Source organism: Dromiciops gliroides, chromosome 2, assembly GCF_019393635.1.
Source record: "Dromiciops gliroides isolate mDroGli1 chromosome 2, mDroGli1.pri, whole genome shotgun sequence".
Classification (NCBI taxonomy): Eukaryota; Metazoa; Chordata; class Mammalia; order Microbiotheria; family Microbiotheriidae; genus Dromiciops; species Dromiciops gliroides.
In genome coordinates, this window is record NC_057862.1 from 690,048,740 (window position 1) to 690,066,460 (window position 17,721).

Consider the following 17,721-nt stretch of genomic DNA (forward strand, 5'->3'; position numbering starts at 1 on the left):
GGAAGTGCTAAGGCGAAGCTCCCATTCTAGCGGCAGAGCAAGGGTCGCCCTAGTCAGGGCTGGTTCCTCCAAACCTAGCCGCTTTATCCCACAAAACCCCAGGAATCTGAGGTCCTGTGCACGCCAGCCACGGCAGGGGCCAAGCAGCATCAGCTCCCACTCAGCTCCAGCCAATCACATCCCTGCCGAGGTGCTGAGACAGGCAGTTTTCCCTTTGAGTCAAGGGGACAGGCCCACTTCCCGTTCCTCAGTCCAGCTCAGTCCAGCTCGGGTGGTTCCTGGCCATGATCCTTGAGGGGCCAAGCTTGGACAACTGCTAGAGATGGGGCACTGGTGCCCAGCAGCAATGGGCCAGGATCTCCCTACTTCCTGTTTGCCAAGGCTAAGCCAACCACCTGACAATTCCTTCAGGAACCCCTCCCTCCCATTCCCCTCCTCTCCATCCACACCTTCAATTTCTTCTCCTCCCCTCAAAGCTGGGTACCCAACTCTGGCCGCCATCTCCTTCCTTGGGGGAGAAAACATGTGAACCACTCTGTACTAACAAGACACCCGGGACAGACGGTTCTGGCAGCAGGAAGGCACGGGCTCTGGGGCTGGGAAAGGCTTCCTAGGAAAGGCAAGATTTTAGCTGGCACTGGAAGGCAGCCAAGGTCGCGGGGGAGGAGGGGGGAGAGCATCCCTAGCCTGGGCACAGCCAGAGACGATGCCCAGAGCTGAGATGTAAACAGTCTCGGGGCCAGGGTCACTGTGTCAGAGAATGGGAGGAGGGGGACGTGATCGGGCCTTCCACAGGCAGCATGGGCGCACCTGGCTCGCTGCATGGGGTCTTCCCTTTCTTTGTTTCCTCAGCGCTCAGCAGGGTGCCTGGCATGCAGCAGGTGCTCACTTAGTGTCTGCCAGACCTGAATGGGTCTCTGCAACACTGTTACAGCCACAGACCAAACAGAAGTGAGCTGGGCAAGTGAGCAATGGGACCTGGGAAATCAGGAACGAGGGAGCAGCCCTTGTCCCCAAGTGACCAAGGGGCCGAGGAGGCTGCTAAGAGGACGCGCCCAGGGCTCCAGGGCCAGGGCCCAGAAGAAGCGAGGCTGCTGGCAGACAAGGGCATCCCCCACGGTGGCACCAGCTCATGCGGGAGTGAGCTCCCTGAATCACTGAGGGCACCAGCAAAGGCGAGATGAGTGGACTCAGGAAAACAGGGGAGAGCGAACCTTCTACACTGACTCACGGAACTCTGCTGGCAAATCTCATGGCGCTGGTGCCCGCAGATCAGGCCTGCCAGGACTGATGGGCCAGAGCGACGGGGGCTGCCAGCTCAGAGGGCCCTCCCACCCCTCCCACACCCCAGAGAATGGAAGCTCCCTGAGGCAGGGGGGTTTGCTGTCATGTCTAGCACAGTCTGTGCCTGGTGTGTGGTGGGGGCCTCAGGGTGAGTCAGTGAGGCTCTGGTAGGTGCCTAGCACGTGCCAGGCACCACAGTAAGCCTTGAGAACACAGAAAGGCAGCCACAGTCCCTGCCCCCAAGCAGCGCATGGAAGCAAATGCCTGGGTCCCCACAGGAGCTGCATGGGGGGTGGGGCGGGCTGCAGACCCAGGTCCTCCTGGCGCCTCTACAGCGGGCCTGGGCTCCGAAGGGCGAGTCAGATGTCACGGGATCCACACCTGCCCCCCTGCTTAGCCACAACTTTCCAAAGCTTCCTTACCCAGAGGAGACCTCAGAGGACCTCTGCTCCAACCCCCTCAGTTTACAGCAAAGGAAACTGAGGCCCACGAAGGGGCCGGGACTTGCCCAAGGCCTGACAGTGTGTGGGTGGGGGCATCCACCGCATGTGACCCCCCCCCAGCAAAGATGAGCCAAGCACGTGTCAGGGGCCCTGGCCGGCGTCCCAAGGATCACAACTACAATGGTGAGTGATGGCACGAGGACTGGCGGGAGGCACAGGGGAGGCTTCCCCTCAAAACAAGGAACTCAAGGGGCACAAGCACTCGACCAACAGGCACTGTGAGACCAGGTGCGAGGCTGCCAGGGAAAAGCCTCCATTCTAAGAGGGAGATCTGTGTGAGTGCGTGTGCTGTACGGCTGTGTGTACGTGTGCACACACACCCACGCAATGCATGTGCACAGTGCACACCCACGCACCCATGCATCCATACCTCTAAGTCCACAGAACATACAGCAGGCACCAGCATCCTGGGGGGCCGGTTCAGGCCTCCTAGGGGTGGGCATGCAGAGCCAGAGGATGCAGGCCTGGACCCAGGAGATGGAGGCACGGGCAGCGGGGTTGGCCAGGCGGGGAGGAGCCATGCTGGGTGGGGGCTGCAAGACTGGCAAGCTCCTGAGGGCAGGCAGGGCTTCATTTCCGGTCTCCCTCCGGTGCTCACGACAGGCCTGCTGAGCCAACTTAATTAAAACGCGCCTCACATCGCTTGTGGGCAGAGAAGGTAAAGCACCGTCATTTTTTTCCAGAAAGAACAACGATGACGTTCGCAGCGTCCTGGACGGCGCGGGCCTCACGGTCATCTGTCTGGGGCCCAGTCCTGCTCCATCTGGAGGCTCACCTAGCCAGCGTCCCCTCTCCCCGACCTCTGCCCCCCACGGCAGACGGGCCGGGCTGCTGCCCGTTTCTCCTGTCAGCAGGACTGGCCATCCCTGCCAGCGCTTCTTTCATTTCCCTAAACGGCTCTGGAGCCGGAGCCAGAGCCGGGTGTGATGTAAGGGTTCATCTCTGCTGAACAAAGCTGACGGAAACCATGGTCCGCAGCAAGTCCTGTCAGCTCATCTCTGGGGCCCTCGCACGCACCTCCCGGCTGCTGGAGACGGGCTCCTTGTCTCTCAGCATCCTCCCTGGCGCTCTGCCCCACGCCCCTCTCGGCTCAACACCGGGCCTCAAACTTGGCCCAAGATGAAGGCCACCCCCTGGGGCCGCCTCACCACCCTCTCACGTGGCAAGGGGGCCCTTCTACTGGCCAAGGCTGACCCCCACACAAACCCTGGACCTCATCCCTCCCTCCCAGCCTCCTCGGCGGGCTGCCTCCCTATTCCCTGCCTGCTGGTCCTTCCCGGCTGCCACTGAATCCATTCCTGTCTTGTCCAGCTGTCAAAGGTTCTCTCTGGATCCGACCATCCCCGCTAACTTGTCTGCTCCCTCCTGCCTTTCTAAACTGTGCCCCTTGAGAAGCCCATCTAGCCTCGCTGCCTCCGCTTCCCATCTTCCCTCTGACAATGTGCTCCCCAGCCTCACCAACGACACCCCCGACTGCCTGACCAACAGTCTTCTCTCATTCCTCATCTGTCCCTGGGAGGGCACAGGCTCACCATGAGGGGTGCCCTCTGTGTCCCTGCTGCCTCTCCACCCTGGCCCTGGCCCTGGATGCCCAGAACTCATCCAGATTCTTGGACATGACTCCATTCCTCCTTGTGTGGGGGGGGTCCACCGGGCCCTGCCCCTCCAGCCTCCAGGCACCAGGCATCATCATCTGCCCTGCCCTGGGGCCTTGCCACCCACCCCACCCTGCCACCTTGGGCTTTCCAGGCCCTTTCATGAGCCTGAAGATGAACTTTCTTTTATGTACCATCTCCATCGATCAGAGTGCAAGATGCATGAGGGCAGGCACTATCTCGCCTCTCCTACTTATCCCCAACTCTGAGTGTGGTTTTTGGCAAACATTAAGCCCTTAATAAACCCCTTTTACTCATTTATTCTTTTGCAGAGCAATGAGGGTTAAGTGACTTGCCCAGAGTCACACAGCTAGTGTCAAGTGTCTGAGGCTGGATTTGAACTCAGGTCCTTCTGAATCCAGGGCTGGTGCTCTATCCACTGCACCACCTAGCTGCCCCCTTACTCATTTATTCTTTTTTCTTTAATTTTAATTTTTTTTTTCGTGAGGCAATTGGGGTTAAGTGACTTGTCCAGGGTCACACAGCTAGTAAGTGTTAAGTGTCTGAGGCTGGATTTGAACTCAGGTCCTTCTGAATCTAGGGCTGGTGCTCTATCTACTGCACTACCTAGCTGCCCCCTTACTCATTTATTCTTTTTTTTTTTAATTTAAAATTTTTTTTTAGTGAGGCAATTGGGGTTAAGTGACTTGCCCAGGGTCACACAGCTAGTAAGTGTTAAGTGTCTGAGGCCGGATTTGAAATCAGGTCCTCCTGAATCCAGGGCTGGTGCTCTATCTACTGTGCCACCCAGCTGCCCCCTTACTCATTTAATCTCAACCCCTCTGCAGCCTTAGGCACTTCGGATCACGCTCTCCTGCTCAGGACTCTCCTCTCTTGGTCTCTGTCTCTCTCTCCTGGTTCTCCTCCTCCCTCTCTTTCCCTCTGCTGGCTCCTCCTCCAGACAACCCCCTCCAAACTCAGGGGCCCCTTTCTCTGCTCCCTGTCTTGTGCTTCCCTTGGGGATCTCCCCAGCTCCTGTGCCTTGAAAGACGGTCTCAGATCTGCCTGTCCTGCCCACCCTCTCTGGCTGACCTCCAAAGGCTCATCTCCAGAACTGAGCTCATTCTCTTTCCCCCTAACCCCGCCCCCCATTCTTCCAGTCCCTCAGACTCTCAACCTAAGAGCCATCCTGGGCTCCTCCCTCTCTCCCCCCAGACCCAATAGAGTGCCAGGGCCTACCTCCATAGGACTCCCCACTTCAAGAACAGAAGGCGGCCCCCCACGGAGATCAAGGACTTACTGTTTACTGCGATCCACTCATTGAGGTCCTCGCCTTCAGGCAGCATGACGGCCTGTCGCAGGTTCCCACTCCCCAGAGTGGCTTCTGCGTGCTTGAGCAGCTCATACTGGTGGGAGCCTTCTGGGATGTTCTTCTTGGGCTTGAAGGTCTTGGAAGACCGGCTACTACTGTGGAGGGAGAAGAGGGACGGACCGTAAATACTTCTGCAGGCTGGTACCCATGTACAAGACGGGCTTCACTCACACTCATCCAGCTGGAAGGGAACTTAGGGCGGAATAATCTCTGCCAGCACGTAAGGAGTTCTGGCCTTGGAGTCAGGAAGACCAAAGTTCAAATTCAGCTTCAGATGTTAACTAGCTGGTAACCCGGATCAAGTCATTTAGCCTCTTCTTGCCTCAGTTTCCTCATCCGTAAAATGGGAATAAGAACAGCAGTGACACTATATTTGTATTCTCAGTGTTTAGCACATAATAAGCATTTAGTAATCCCTTGTCTTGGGCAGCTAGGTAGCACAGTGGACAGAGCAGCAGCCCTGGAGTCAGGAGAACCCGAGTTCAAATCCAGCCTCTGACACTTACTAACTATGTGACCCTGGGCAAGTCATGTAACCCTGACTGCTTCTTTCTTTCTTTCTTTTTTTTTTTTGGCAGGGCAATGAGGGTTAAGTGACTTGCCCAGAGTCACACAGCTAGTAAGTGCTGACTGACTGCTTCTTTCAAATCCCTAAAAACACTTGTCCATCTTTCTTTCTTCCTTTCTCCCTCCCTGCCTCTCAGGGCTGTGGTGAAGATCAAAGGAGATAATATTTGCAAAGTGCTCTGCAAATCTTAAATGGCTAAATAAGTGCTAGCAACTTCGAATTATGCCCAAAGGGCTATCAAACTGTGCATACCCTTTGACCCAATAGTACCACTGCTAGGTTTATATCCCAAAGACATCACCCGAAAAAGGAAAAAAGATCTATTTATACAAAAATATTTCTAGCAGCTCTTTTTGTGGTGGCTAAGAATTGGAAATCAGAGGGATGCCCATCCACTGGGAAATGGCTAAACAAGCTGTAGTGTATGATGGTGATGGACTACTACTGTGCTATAAGAAGTGACAAGCAGGAAGATTTCAGAAAGGCCTGAAAGACTTGGATGAACCAACATCTAGTGAAGTGAGCAGAATCCAGAGAATATTGTGCAGAGACAGCAACGCTGTTTGATGGAGAGCTGTGAATGACTTAACTACCGTCAGCAACGCAACGATCCAAGACAATCCCAAAGGACTAATAATGAAGCAGACCATCCATCTCCAAAGAAAGAACCATCCGCTTTCTTTCTTTTTTATCCTTTTATTTGAGTTTTCTTAGACAAAATTACTAATGTGGTAATGTCTGACATAACTGCACAAGTATAAGCTACATCTGCTTACTGCCTCAACGAGGGGGGAGGGGGAACGGGAAGGAGGGATAGAATTTGGAACTCAAAACTTTAAAAATGTTTATCATCAAAAATAAATAAGTGGGGGCAGCTAGGGGGTGCAGTGGATAGAGCACCGGCCCTGGAGTTAGGAGGACCTGAGTTTAAATCTGGCCTCAGACATTTAACACTTACTGTGTGACCCTGGGCAAGTCACTTAACCCCAATTGCCTCACCCCAAAAACAAACAAACAAATAAATAAATAAGTGCTAGCTATGATCATTGTTTTGTTATTATGATGATAATGAAAAAAGAATCCCAGACTGGGCCCATGGGATTACAGATTTCGAGCCCAAAGGGACATCAGAGCCCATTTAGTTTTATCCTCTCTTTTTACATATGAGGAAACTGGGGCACAGACAATTTGTGACTAACCCAAGGACTCACAGCTAAGAAGTGAGGAAGTAGGATCTAAATGTAGGGCCTCTGATGCCACAACTTGAATTTTCCCATAGAAATAAGGCCAAGGGGGCAGCTAGGTGGTGCAGTGGATAAAGCACCGGCCCTGGATTCAGGAGGACCTGAGTTCAAATCTGGCCTCAGACACTTGACACTTACTAGCTGTGAGACCCTGGGCAAGTCACTTAACCCCCCATTGCCCCACAAAAAAAACCCAAAACAAACAAACAACAACAAAAACCAAAAAACAGAAATAAGTCCGACCCTGTTCTGCCCCTCTCTGTTCTCTCTTGGGCTCTCTTCCTTCCCCGTTGGTTCCTGTTCTTTTCTGTGACTCCTGGATGGAAAGGACTTTGAATTCATTTGGCTGGACTAGATTTTGTTAAAAGGTAGGGGCTTTTATGAGGGGGAGGGGGCAGTGATATTTTTAAAAAGGCAAGAGAGGAAGTGCTATCTTTATAAAAATACACAGGAGACCACAGGGTTCGGGTTAGACAGAGATAAGGGGGATGCTGTCACAACCACTTTAGATGTGAGGAATATTAAAGTGAACAAATCACATGATCGATGGTATCCCTGCCCACCTCTGTTCTTTCTGTATGGAGACTTTACCATTTGCTGATTTTCTGATTTATAACTTAAAAAGGAAAATACATAAATTAAAGAGTAAATGCTCGCCAACTAACTGATGTAAGGGATTACTAACTTTGGGAGAAATCAGAAAGGATCTCTTCTGGGCCCCTGTGCTTGGAAGGCACTGGGGACTCATGGGGGGGGAGGAGAGTAGGCTCTGACTCAATTCAATCCATAAACACACAGAGTTGGCTGTGTGCCAGACACTAAGGGCTATAGAGCAAGAAAGATAGCCCCTGTCCTCAGGGAGATTCCATTCCGCCCCATCATACATGACACTCCCCCCCACACTGGCAGAGAACCAGATGTATGGCTGGAGAAGAGAACCAGGCCACCACACCTGGGAGGAGAAGAGAGCCAACCAGGAGCCATCTACCTACAAGAGCCACAGGGAGAGAGAGAGAGGGGAGGGAGAGAGGCCCTCGACCTTGGGGGTCCAACGTCAAAGGGGAGGGGGGCAGTGAGGGAGGGAAGCTCATTTTCATACATTATTCATTTCCATGCTTTTAAAGAGGCCTCTGGGATCGAGGATCCCAAAAGCTCTGCTATAAAGTGAGCAACCTCCTCACTCCCCTACTAACAATAGTCTGTGGCTCCCTACTACCAGCACAATGCAGGGGGCTCCTCCCTGGGGGTCCATAAACTTCTTTTTCAACCTTCTGGTAGCTGCATTCCAATAAAATGTTATTGCTCCAGCCTTCATTTTGTACTTTAAAAGCCTTCCTCGAAAAAGGACTGGAAAGGGCCATGACACGGGAGGGCCAAGATATGAAGTCCTTGGCCTGCCCTTAAAGGAAGTCTGCCCCCCATGCCAGCTTCCCTGAAGTGAGTCACTTCTCCCCAACAGAATGTAAGCTTCCTGAGGGCAGGGGTGACTTCACCTTGATCTTTGCATCCCCTATACCTTGTATACAACAGGAATTTAATAACTGCGTGCTGAATCATAATACAGAATTCTGACACTCCACGAGCAGTTCAGTGGTGCAGTGCAGTGCTGGGCCCAAGTTCCAATCCTACCTCAGACACTAGTGGGGTGACCCTTGTCAAAATGTAGAAACACTTCCTACCTTGGTTTCCTCAACTGTAAAAAGGGATGATAATAGCCCTTCCCTCCCAGGGTTGTTGTAAGAAAAAACATGCTGATCTCTGTAAAGAGCTTTGCACCCTCAGAGTGCTGCATAAATGCTAGCTAGCCCTATCACTGTGAAAGAATCACTTAACATTTAGCGTTGGATCAATGAACATAGAGCGGCCTCCCAACGGGATGCCCAAGAAGGACCCCCCCCCACCTCCTGACTCCTTCCTTCCCAGACACCGCTGCCTCCCCCATGCCAACGTCTGCTAAGTCACTGCAGAGTCCCCAGCACAGCCCCAGCACGGAGAGATCCGGAAGGAAGGATGACACTTGTGCCTACCAGGACCTCTTCTAAGCCGGGAGACAGATGCAGGGACAAGGACAAGGAGAGAGATCAAGCCAGAGAAACTCAGGCAAAGGCGAGGCTGCAGGGGAGGGCAGGTGGGAGGACTTCCTGGAGGAAGAAGCCCACTGGGGAGGGGGGTCGGGAAGGAGAGATTGGGCTAAGGCAGTAAGAGGAGAGTAGGGAGCCTGCAGGGTGGGCAGCTTCGGGAGGGAGGAGATCCTCTTTGGAATGGGAGGATGGAGGGCCTCGAAGGTCACGCTAAGTCTGACCCTGAGCCGACGGGTAACAACTAAGTAGCCCCCGGTGAGCCGAGTCACAAAACCCATCTGGCTGAGAGCTGAGCCCGGAGACCACTTCAGTGACAGGAGACAACGAGGCTGGCTGGGGCAAGGAGAATGCAGGATGTGAAGCTAGCTGGAAGGGCTCTGGAGGGAATAAGGAGGAAGAGTGGGAAAACAGACTTGTCCAGCTCTGGTTCCGCCCTCGCTGGAGCCTCAACAATATCCTAAGAAATGGGCATTCTTGTCACCCCCATTTTACATACGGGGAAACTGAGGCCGGGAGCACTTAAATGGCCTGCCTGGGGTCATACAACCATTAAGGGTCTGGGGCAGGTCTCGAACTCTGCCCCTTCTATGACCTGGCTGCCAAGTAACCATAGCTCTTTGGGCCTCAGTTTCCCTGTCTGTAAATCAAAGGGCTTGGACCCAATATCTGTCTCTAGATTTAATACCATCTGGTCCAACCCCAATAATTAAAGAAATGCTAGGCCAGTGAGGGTCCCAAGGTGATGCAGCCAGCAGATCAGCAGGTCCCGGAGGGAGGGAGGGAGAGAGGAAGAGAAGGAGGGAGAGAGGGAGGGAGAGAAGGAGAGAAAGAAGGAGGGAAGGGAGAGGGAAGGAGAGAAGGAGAGAAAGAGGGAGAGAGGGAGGGAGAGAAGGAGGGAGGGAGGGAGAGAAGGAGAGAAAGAAGGAGGGAAGGGAGAGGGAAGGAGAGAAAGAGAGAGAGAGGGAGAGAGAGAAGGAGAGAAAGAGGGAGGGAAGGAGAGAAATAGAGAGGGAGGGAGAGAGGGAGGGAAGGAGAGAAAGAGGGAGGGAAGGGAGAGGGAAGGAGAGAAAGAGAGAGAGGGAGGGAGAGGAGGGAGGGAGAGGAGAGAAAGAAGGAGGGAAGGAAAGAGGGAGGGAGAGAAGGAGGGAGGAAAGGAAGGGAGGGAGAGAAGGAGAGAAAGAGGGAGAGAGGGAGGGAGAGAAGGAGAGAAAGAGGGAGGGAAGGGAGAGGGAAGGAGAGAGAGAGAGAGAGAGAGGGAGGGAGGGAGAGAGGGAGGGAGAGGAAAGAAAGAAGGAAGGAAGGGAGAGGGAAGGAGAGAAAGAGAGAGGGAGGGAGAGAAGGAGAGAAAGAAGGAGGGAAGGAAGAGGGAAGGAAAGAAGAAGAGAAAGAGAGAGGGAGAGAGGGAGGGAGAGGAGAGAAAGAAGGAGGGAAGGAAAGAGGGAGGGAGAGGAGAGAGAGAGGGAGGGAGAGGAGGAGGGAAGAAAGGAAGGGAGGGAGGGAAGGAGAGAAAGAGAGAGAGGGGAGGGAGGAAATAAACATTTATTGAGCACCGACTCTATGCCAGGCACTGTGCTCTGTGGTGGGGATGTGTTATGACAAGACGTTATTTTGCCTGTTTTAGAAAAAGGAAGCCGGCCCAGAGAGGCGGGAGCTGAGTTCACAGGCCATGGGGTCCTCCCCAGGTCATTTGGCCCAATCTCATTTAGCAGAGAGGGCGGTGAGGCCCCCACAGGTACAGGGTCTGGCGTCACTAGGCCGGGCCCTGCCATCAGCCTGGGGGCTGGGGGGGGGACCAGTGCTGTCTCTCACCTTTCTTTGTAGTCCTGGGTGCCTGGTACACAGTAGGGGCTTAATCAGTGTGTGCTGGCCTGAAGAGGCTGGGCCAGGAAGGGGGAAGCTGGGGAGGGGGGAGGCGGGTCTGTTTGGTATTTTCCAGAGGGGGATGGCTGGGCATTCCCAGGGGGAGGCCGGGAAGGGTCAGGAGGGAGGGGTAGAGCCTCCTGCCCCCCCCAAGCTGGGGAGGAGCTGACCACAATGGCTTGTCACCGGCCAGTGATTAATGACCCAAGGGGGAACTGATGGAGACAATAGGAGTTGGGGGGTCCAATGGGAGACCAGCCCCCCACGAGCATCTCAACCCGCCAGCTCTACCTGTTTGCCCCCTTTCCTTTGTTCCCCTATCACCCCCTTTCCCTCAGTACTGACCCTAATGGCTCCCCCACTTCCTTTCCCTTTCCCGACTCCCTGCTAGAGCGGCAGGGACTGACCCCCGGCTATCTCCTCCGGCCCCCGGCCCCCCCCAAGCCCCAGCCCCGCCCTCTGGCACCTCCTCTCCTGCATCTCCACCTCGTGCCCTCTGGACCCCCAAATGGAGGCCCCCAGCTGTGTCCCCCAGTCTCTCAAACCCCGCTCCCTGACCCCCCCATACCCTGGCCCCCTCAGCCCGGCCGACCCCCAATGTCCCCCTCCGGCCGGGGGGCCCTCACCCCTAAGATCCCACACCTGGAGACCCCAGAAACGCCCGCAGGGCCTGGGACCTCCGCCCCTACTGTGGAGCCCTCTGAGCTCCTGTGCCCGGACCCCCGAAACCCCCAAACTCCCGGACTTCTGCCCCCCCCCACAGGCCCCAGTCCCCTCCCCCTCAGTCGAGGGGGACGTGGGGGGTGTCTCCAACCTTCCTCCGAAGTGTGCCCCCCGCCCCCCAGGTCCTTCTCCCCCACCCTGACCCCTCCCCACTTACAAAAGGAAACTCATCTCGTCGCGGGGCGCGGCAGCTGGGGGGGCCAGGAGGGAGGGCAACGGTGCCCCCGGACCCACACGCGCGCACGGACGGACTGACGGACAGACTGACGATCCCGGCCCGCCGCGCGCCCAGGAGCCGCCCACCCGAGCCCCCCACTCCGAAATGCGGAACTCGCGCAGCTCTCGCGAGAGGAAGCACCCCCTCCCCCCGCGTCCGCGTCCCGGCAGGAACGAGGAAGGGACGGGGAGCCCCGCCCGGCCCCCACAGGCCTCAGCCAATCAGCGGCTGAGGCCCAGCCCCCTCCCCCCCCCCCGGCCCCTGGGGGCTCTGCAGCACCTGCGTGGGCGGCGCGCAGGAGGGGGGGGCAAGGTCAAGGTCACGGCTGAGGGGCTCTCAGATGGGGGGGGCCGGGAGGCTGGGCGCTGGAGAGCGGCGGGGAGGGGGAGGACGGTCCCTCGGGCTCAGTTTCCTCCATTGTATAGTCGGGGAGCTCCGGGGTCACTTCTTGTCCATCATCCCACGCCCCAAGTCTCCTGCCCCCTCTCCCCCCTGCGCCTGTGGACCCAGGACGTTCCTGAGCCCTGTCCTGAAGGCCTCCCTCCGCACACACCTCGTGCTGTGAGGTTCCACATTCCAAGGTCCCTCCCACCCCTGACATCCCACATTCCAAGCCGCCTCCCAGCCCTGACATCCCACATTCCAAGTCCCCTCCCAGCCCTGACATCCCACGTTCCAAGCCCCCTCCCACCCCTGACATCCCACATTCCAAGCCCCCTCCCACCCCTGACATTCCACATTCCAAGCCGCCTCCCAGCCTTGACATCCCACCGTTCCGAGGGCATCTCCAGCCTTAACATCCTGGTCCTTATCCTAGGCCCCAAGGCATGCTCAGAGACCCTCACCTGGGGGCCTAAGTTATGCAAACCAGAAACTCAGATCCAAAGACTGATGTGAGGAGTTTTCTCACCCGTCCATCCTGAGCAGCCCATAGGTCTCATCTGAAAACCAGCCCCACGCTGATCAATCTGCGCTTGTCTACAGACACTTGCGGGGAGCGGGACACCCGCTTTTTCTGATTTCAGACAATTGAACCTGTTCCTTCTCCCCCTTCCAACCTGGAAATCTTTCTTACCTAATGTGGTATTGTTTCCTTTTAAGAATTGGCCTTATTTGATTGTTCTCAATGTACAGAAAAGTCTGCCTCCCCCTGGATTCGGGGTCCAGCCCTAAGCTGAGAAGATCTGGCCCCTGTTGACATGAATTGCTTAATGAATCGACATGTTCAGTCGTTTCATCTTTCACCCCCTACAACTCCAAGACCCCTCCCCACCTTGTGTGACCTCAGGGAAATGACCGACCTCTCAGTTCACCAGAAAGCTTTCAAAGACTAAGCTAAGAGGTGCCTCAGCCAATGGAATTCATTCTCCTCCCCCAAACTGAGTCCATGTCCCAGTTTTAGAGGTAAGCTCCCTCAGGGCCGCAACCAGTATTAATAAATGCTGATGGAGAGGTGAGGTCATGACTTGAAATGAGGTCTTCCCAACCTTACTCTCTCCTCCAGAGCCATATATTAGGACACCTGGAGATGGCCCGAGATGTTTAAGGAAGTTGTGGTTAAGTGACTTGCCCAGGGTCACAAGTGTCTGAGGCAAGATTTGAACTCAGGTCCTTGACTCCAGGGCCAGTGCTCTATCCACTGAGTCATCTAGCTGTCCCAAGTAAAGTTGGCTAGCCCTCTCTCCAATCACAACCAGCAGGGAAAAGAGCTTAGTGAAATAAAAGATAACAAGGAACATGTACACCAAGCACCCCGGATCTTTTGGTGTGCACACTCCCCCATCAATGCAGATCAGAACAAACCCCTCTAAGATTTAATTGATGGTCTGGAGAGCTGTTGTGTCTGAAAGGGGCCCGGGGAAAGTCTCGCTGCTTCTTAATCATCCCTTAACTAAAGAATGACTGAGTATTTCTGTCATGAGTAATTTTTCTTAGCCTGCCCACAGCTCAGTACGGTTTCGTATTTCCTGTCCTGAAAAAAAACTGACTCATGAATTAATTGGGCTGATGAACCCTCTCCTGCTGTCTGTGTCTGGGAGCTGTCTTTCCTGAGGCCCAGGGTGGCCTCCTACTTATCTCAGCAAAATGACTTGTGGGCATAGACTTGTGTCTATGCTAAGAGACCACAGGAAAGCTAATCTAGGGGCATTAATTGGTAATGAAGAAGCAAGGGCTGCCTCTAGCTCATGCCCTCTTCAAGAGAGAAGGATGGCTCGGGCAAACAACAGGACAAAAGGAAGGGGTGCCGAGGTGGGAGGCCCAGGACACAGAGACAGAAAGACAAAGAGATAGAGACAGAAAGAGAGAGAAAGAGAGAGAGACAGAGAGACACAGAGACAGAGAGAGACATAGAAACAAAGACAGAGACAGAGATAGAGACAGAAAGACAAAGAGATAGACACAGACAGATACAGAGACAGAGAGAGACAAAGATACAGAGACAGAAAGACACAGAGACAGTGACACACAGAGATAGAGACAGAGACAGAAAGACAGAAAGAGATGGGGCTTAGTTTAATGGAATTGGGAAGCCTGAATTTTGAGAAATGGGCCAGAAACTCGAGGCAGGAATAGGAAGCAAATGATGGTAACAGCCGACATTTATTTGATGGTGGTTAGAAATGTATAAGGCAGAGTAGTACCCTGGAGAGAGCAGGGATTTGGAGCCAAAGAATTGGGGGTCAATCCTGGCTTGGCCTTGTGCAGTGACCTTGATCGAGTCACTTACTTTCTGGGTGGTTGGACCAGATGCCTTCTCAAGTCCCTTCCAGCAGGATCCATTAGTATCTCTCTTTTTAAAATGAGAGTCATCAAATTCAGCCTCAGACACTTAACACTAGCTGTGTGACCCTGGGCAAGTCACTTAACCCTCATTGCCCCACCAAAACAAACAAAAAAACAAACAAACAACCCAAAAAACAAAAATAAAATGAGAGTCAATGGGGCATGACAGATTCCCGGCTTCCCTCTGAACTGGCCGTGTGACCCTGAGTGAGTTCCTTAACCTCTCAGTGTCTGTGTAATTGCTAAGAGTCAAAGTTAATGCATAAATAGCTGGTCTCCCATAATGATAAAGTGCATTATCCCGGTTTTGTTCCTCACAAAAATCCTGGTGGGTAGATTGTTCAAGAGTTATCCCCATTTCACAGAAGGGAAAACTGAGGCCCAGAAAAGACGATCTCTACAATCAAATACATAGTTGCCTTTTTTGGGCATTCGAGGCCCTTCATCATCTGCTACAACCTATCTTTCAGAACAACGACCCTTCAGTCTCCCAAGATGCCCTCAGTACTCTAGCCAAACTGGCTGGCTTGTTATTGCCCCCATAGGACATCCCATTTCTTACTTCCACTTCTCTGCCTAGACTTTCCCCAAAACTTGGAATGCTCTCCCTCCTAACCACCACATTTTGGAACTCCTAGTTCTCTTTAGGGTCCAGCTCAAAGGCCTTTCCTCATTCCCCCAGCTGTTGGTACTCCCATTTTACATTGATTTTTTTTTTTTTTTTTTGCGGTGAGGCAATTGGGGTTAAATGACTTGCCCAGGGTCACACAGCTACTAAGTGTTAAGTGTCTGAGGTCGGATTTGAACTCAGGTCCTCCTGAATCCAAGGCCAGTGCTCTATCCACTGTGCCACCTAGCTACCCCCCATTGATTTTGTATATCTCCAGTATTTACCTATATGGGCACCACTCCCCCAGTTTGGCGTCTATGTACCCCAGCACAGTCCCTTGGACGAGGGGAGGGGCTTCATTGATTGTCAATATGAGGGGCTGCCTCTTCGTCAGGTAGGTGACCTCAGGGTAAGTGCTACTTGGGCTAGCCACTGGTCCCATGCATTGATGGTGGCCTTGAACAGGCTGGACCCAGTGATGGGACAATGCTAGCCAGACTCCAGGAACCCTGGATGGGTGTTCTCTCTCCTGCTGGATTCTGAATCTGGTGCCTAGTAGGTGCTTATTAAGTGTGCACTGCCTGACCGTCTGAATCTCTACCATGTCAAGTCCCTGGGTGTTGTGTGTGTCCTCACAAACTTTCAAGGCTGAAGCAAAGTTGTTTTTCTCATGATCATAATTCATTTTACACATATATGGGGACTAAATAGCTCCTTTGGTCAAATTCAAATCGACAAATCTTTATTGCACTCCTGTTACCCAAAAGTCATATTACATGTACATTCAGGGGCTGTGTGCAGGACCCAGAACTCTCTGGTGGGGATGGGAAGTGGACTTGGGCTTTCATTGATAAATGGACCTCCCAGGTGAGGAAACTCCCTCTGCCAATGCAGGTAGGCACCTTCTCTGTACCTCCCAGTCTGGAGGTGCAAAAGCAACTTGCCAAAATGTCTCAGAGGTTGCTTTTCCTGCTGCCTCATTGTCATTAGATGACAAGGTCCTAGCTGTGGAGGGACCTCCAAGCCCATCCAGCCCCTCCTTCCTGCCCCTTCATTCTTAGAGGGAGAAAGGGAAGCTAAGAAAGGGGGCGAAGGCGGGACTAAAGCAGGCCCCCTTCCCCCAGGCCCACCAGGAGTCTTTCCCATCCCCATCCACCTCCCACTGAGAGCACAAGGGACCTCAGAGGTCAGAGAACTCATTGTACTGGGAGGGACAGGGAAACCGAGGCAAGGCCAGCCTGCGTGGGGAGAATTCACTCACCAGGTGCTTTGACTCCAGTTAGGACTTCTCCCACTGTCCCCACTGACAACTGCCTCCGGTATTATAAGTAAGTAGTTACTTAATAAATGCTTGTTGATTGAATGATTGATCTAGATAGGAGGAAAACAGTAGGCAACTCTAGACAGCCATATGAAAAGTTCCATAACCAGAACAGGTTTAAGTAACAGTTCTGGGCAACTGTAGGTGGCTGGTCACAGGGCAGGACACTATTAAGTTATTATTTGTTATTTATTTATTGTACTGATAATAAGTAGGGCAAGAATCCAGAGGAGGAGCAAAGAAAGTCACAGAAAGAGGCAGGGAGAGGAAGAAGGCCTTCGGCACCACATAACCTTGGCAAGTCTCTTCCCTTCCGGGCCTCAGCTGTCTCCCCTGTGAAATGGGCCCCCGGTCCCCTCCAGGCTTAGAGTGTTGGGTCCTGGGATGAGGAAGGAGCCGGGGCCTGGGGGTGGGGAGGAGCTGGAAGGCTCTGAAGGTGGGGGCTCGGATCTGCATGTCATATCTGCGGACCCAGGCTGCTTCCTTACCCTGTTGGCTGGAGATTGGGGGGGGCGGGGAAGGGAAGCTGAGATACTGAGAGCAATGCTTAAAAAAGATACCCACCTCTCCTCCTCTGCAGGCCTGCCCTGATGTTCAATTAAATCCATTTCACCTACAAAGAAGTGCATGGATTTGGAGGGTTGTTTTTGTGGGGGATTCACCACACGAATCACTTGCTGATCCCAGTGCATGATCATGACTCTTTGGGGATTCATCAGTTTTTATGGTCAATAAGCTAAAGAAAGGGAGCCCCCTCTCCCCACCCCCAGTCCTTATTCACGGCCGTGGTTTCCTTCCCACTTCCTGGCTGCTAACTTTTTTTTCTTCCTTTTCTTCTAGGTGTGACTCTAGCACAAAACCGGTTTCTTGGGGCTGGGGTGCACCCTGGTCTGTTTGAGATCTTTCAGAGCCCCTTTCTCACTCAGCCAAGGGCCAGGGTTCTATTTGTTTAAATGGAGCAGTGTGGTGGGCTGCGAGGCAGGGACCAAGCTTACATCTAGGCCTCCAGCCCTGCTCCCAACTCCTCCTCTTCCCTATCATCAATCAGCATTTCCACTGCACTTTTGGGTCGGAAGAGAATGTTCCACAGACGGTTTCACTTGATCCTCACCAACAATCCCAAGGGATTGGTGTGGTCACTGCAGCCAATGGCAGGCGCAGAGAGGGGGGCACCAGCAGCAGCAGCTCCAGTGACCCTGATGACAATATCTCTACAGTGCTTAAGGCTGGCAGATGTTTCATTTGACCTTCACAACTCTGGGGTGTAGATGCTGTTCTTATCCCCATTTTACAGGTGAGGAAACTGAGGCAGGCAGTGGTCAGGTGACTCACCCAGTGTCACAGGCTAACGAGCATGCCAGGCAGGATCTGAATTCATTCTCCTTTCCGACTACAGAACTATTGTGTTAGAAGTGGTTTATCAGGGGGCAGCTAGATGGTGCAGTGGTTAAAGCACCAGCCCTGGATTCAGGAGGACCTGAGTTCAAATCCAGCCTCAGACACTTGACACTTATTTAGCTGTGTGACCCTGGGCAAGCCACTTGACCCCCATTGCCTGC

General features: G+C 53.6%; 1 protein-coding gene across 1 annotated transcript in view; it reads right to left on the reverse strand.

Annotated features, from left to right (window-relative positions):
* The window catches only part of MOB1A (MOB kinase activator 1A), a 28,632-nt gene extending 17,056 nt beyond the window's left edge, over positions 1–11,576 (reverse strand). Inside the window, exons 1-2 of the mRNA XM_043984730.1 lie at positions 11,388–11,576; positions 4,683–4,849 (exon numbers count right to left, since the gene is read on the reverse strand). Of these exons, the coding sequence (XP_043840665.1) occupies positions 4,683–4,849; positions 11,388–11,401 (181 nt within the window). The 5' untranslated portion in view covers positions 11,402–11,576. The remainder of the gene's footprint in view (positions 1–4,682; positions 4,850–11,387) is intronic.
* Positions 11,577–17,721: the final 6,145 nt, after the last annotated feature.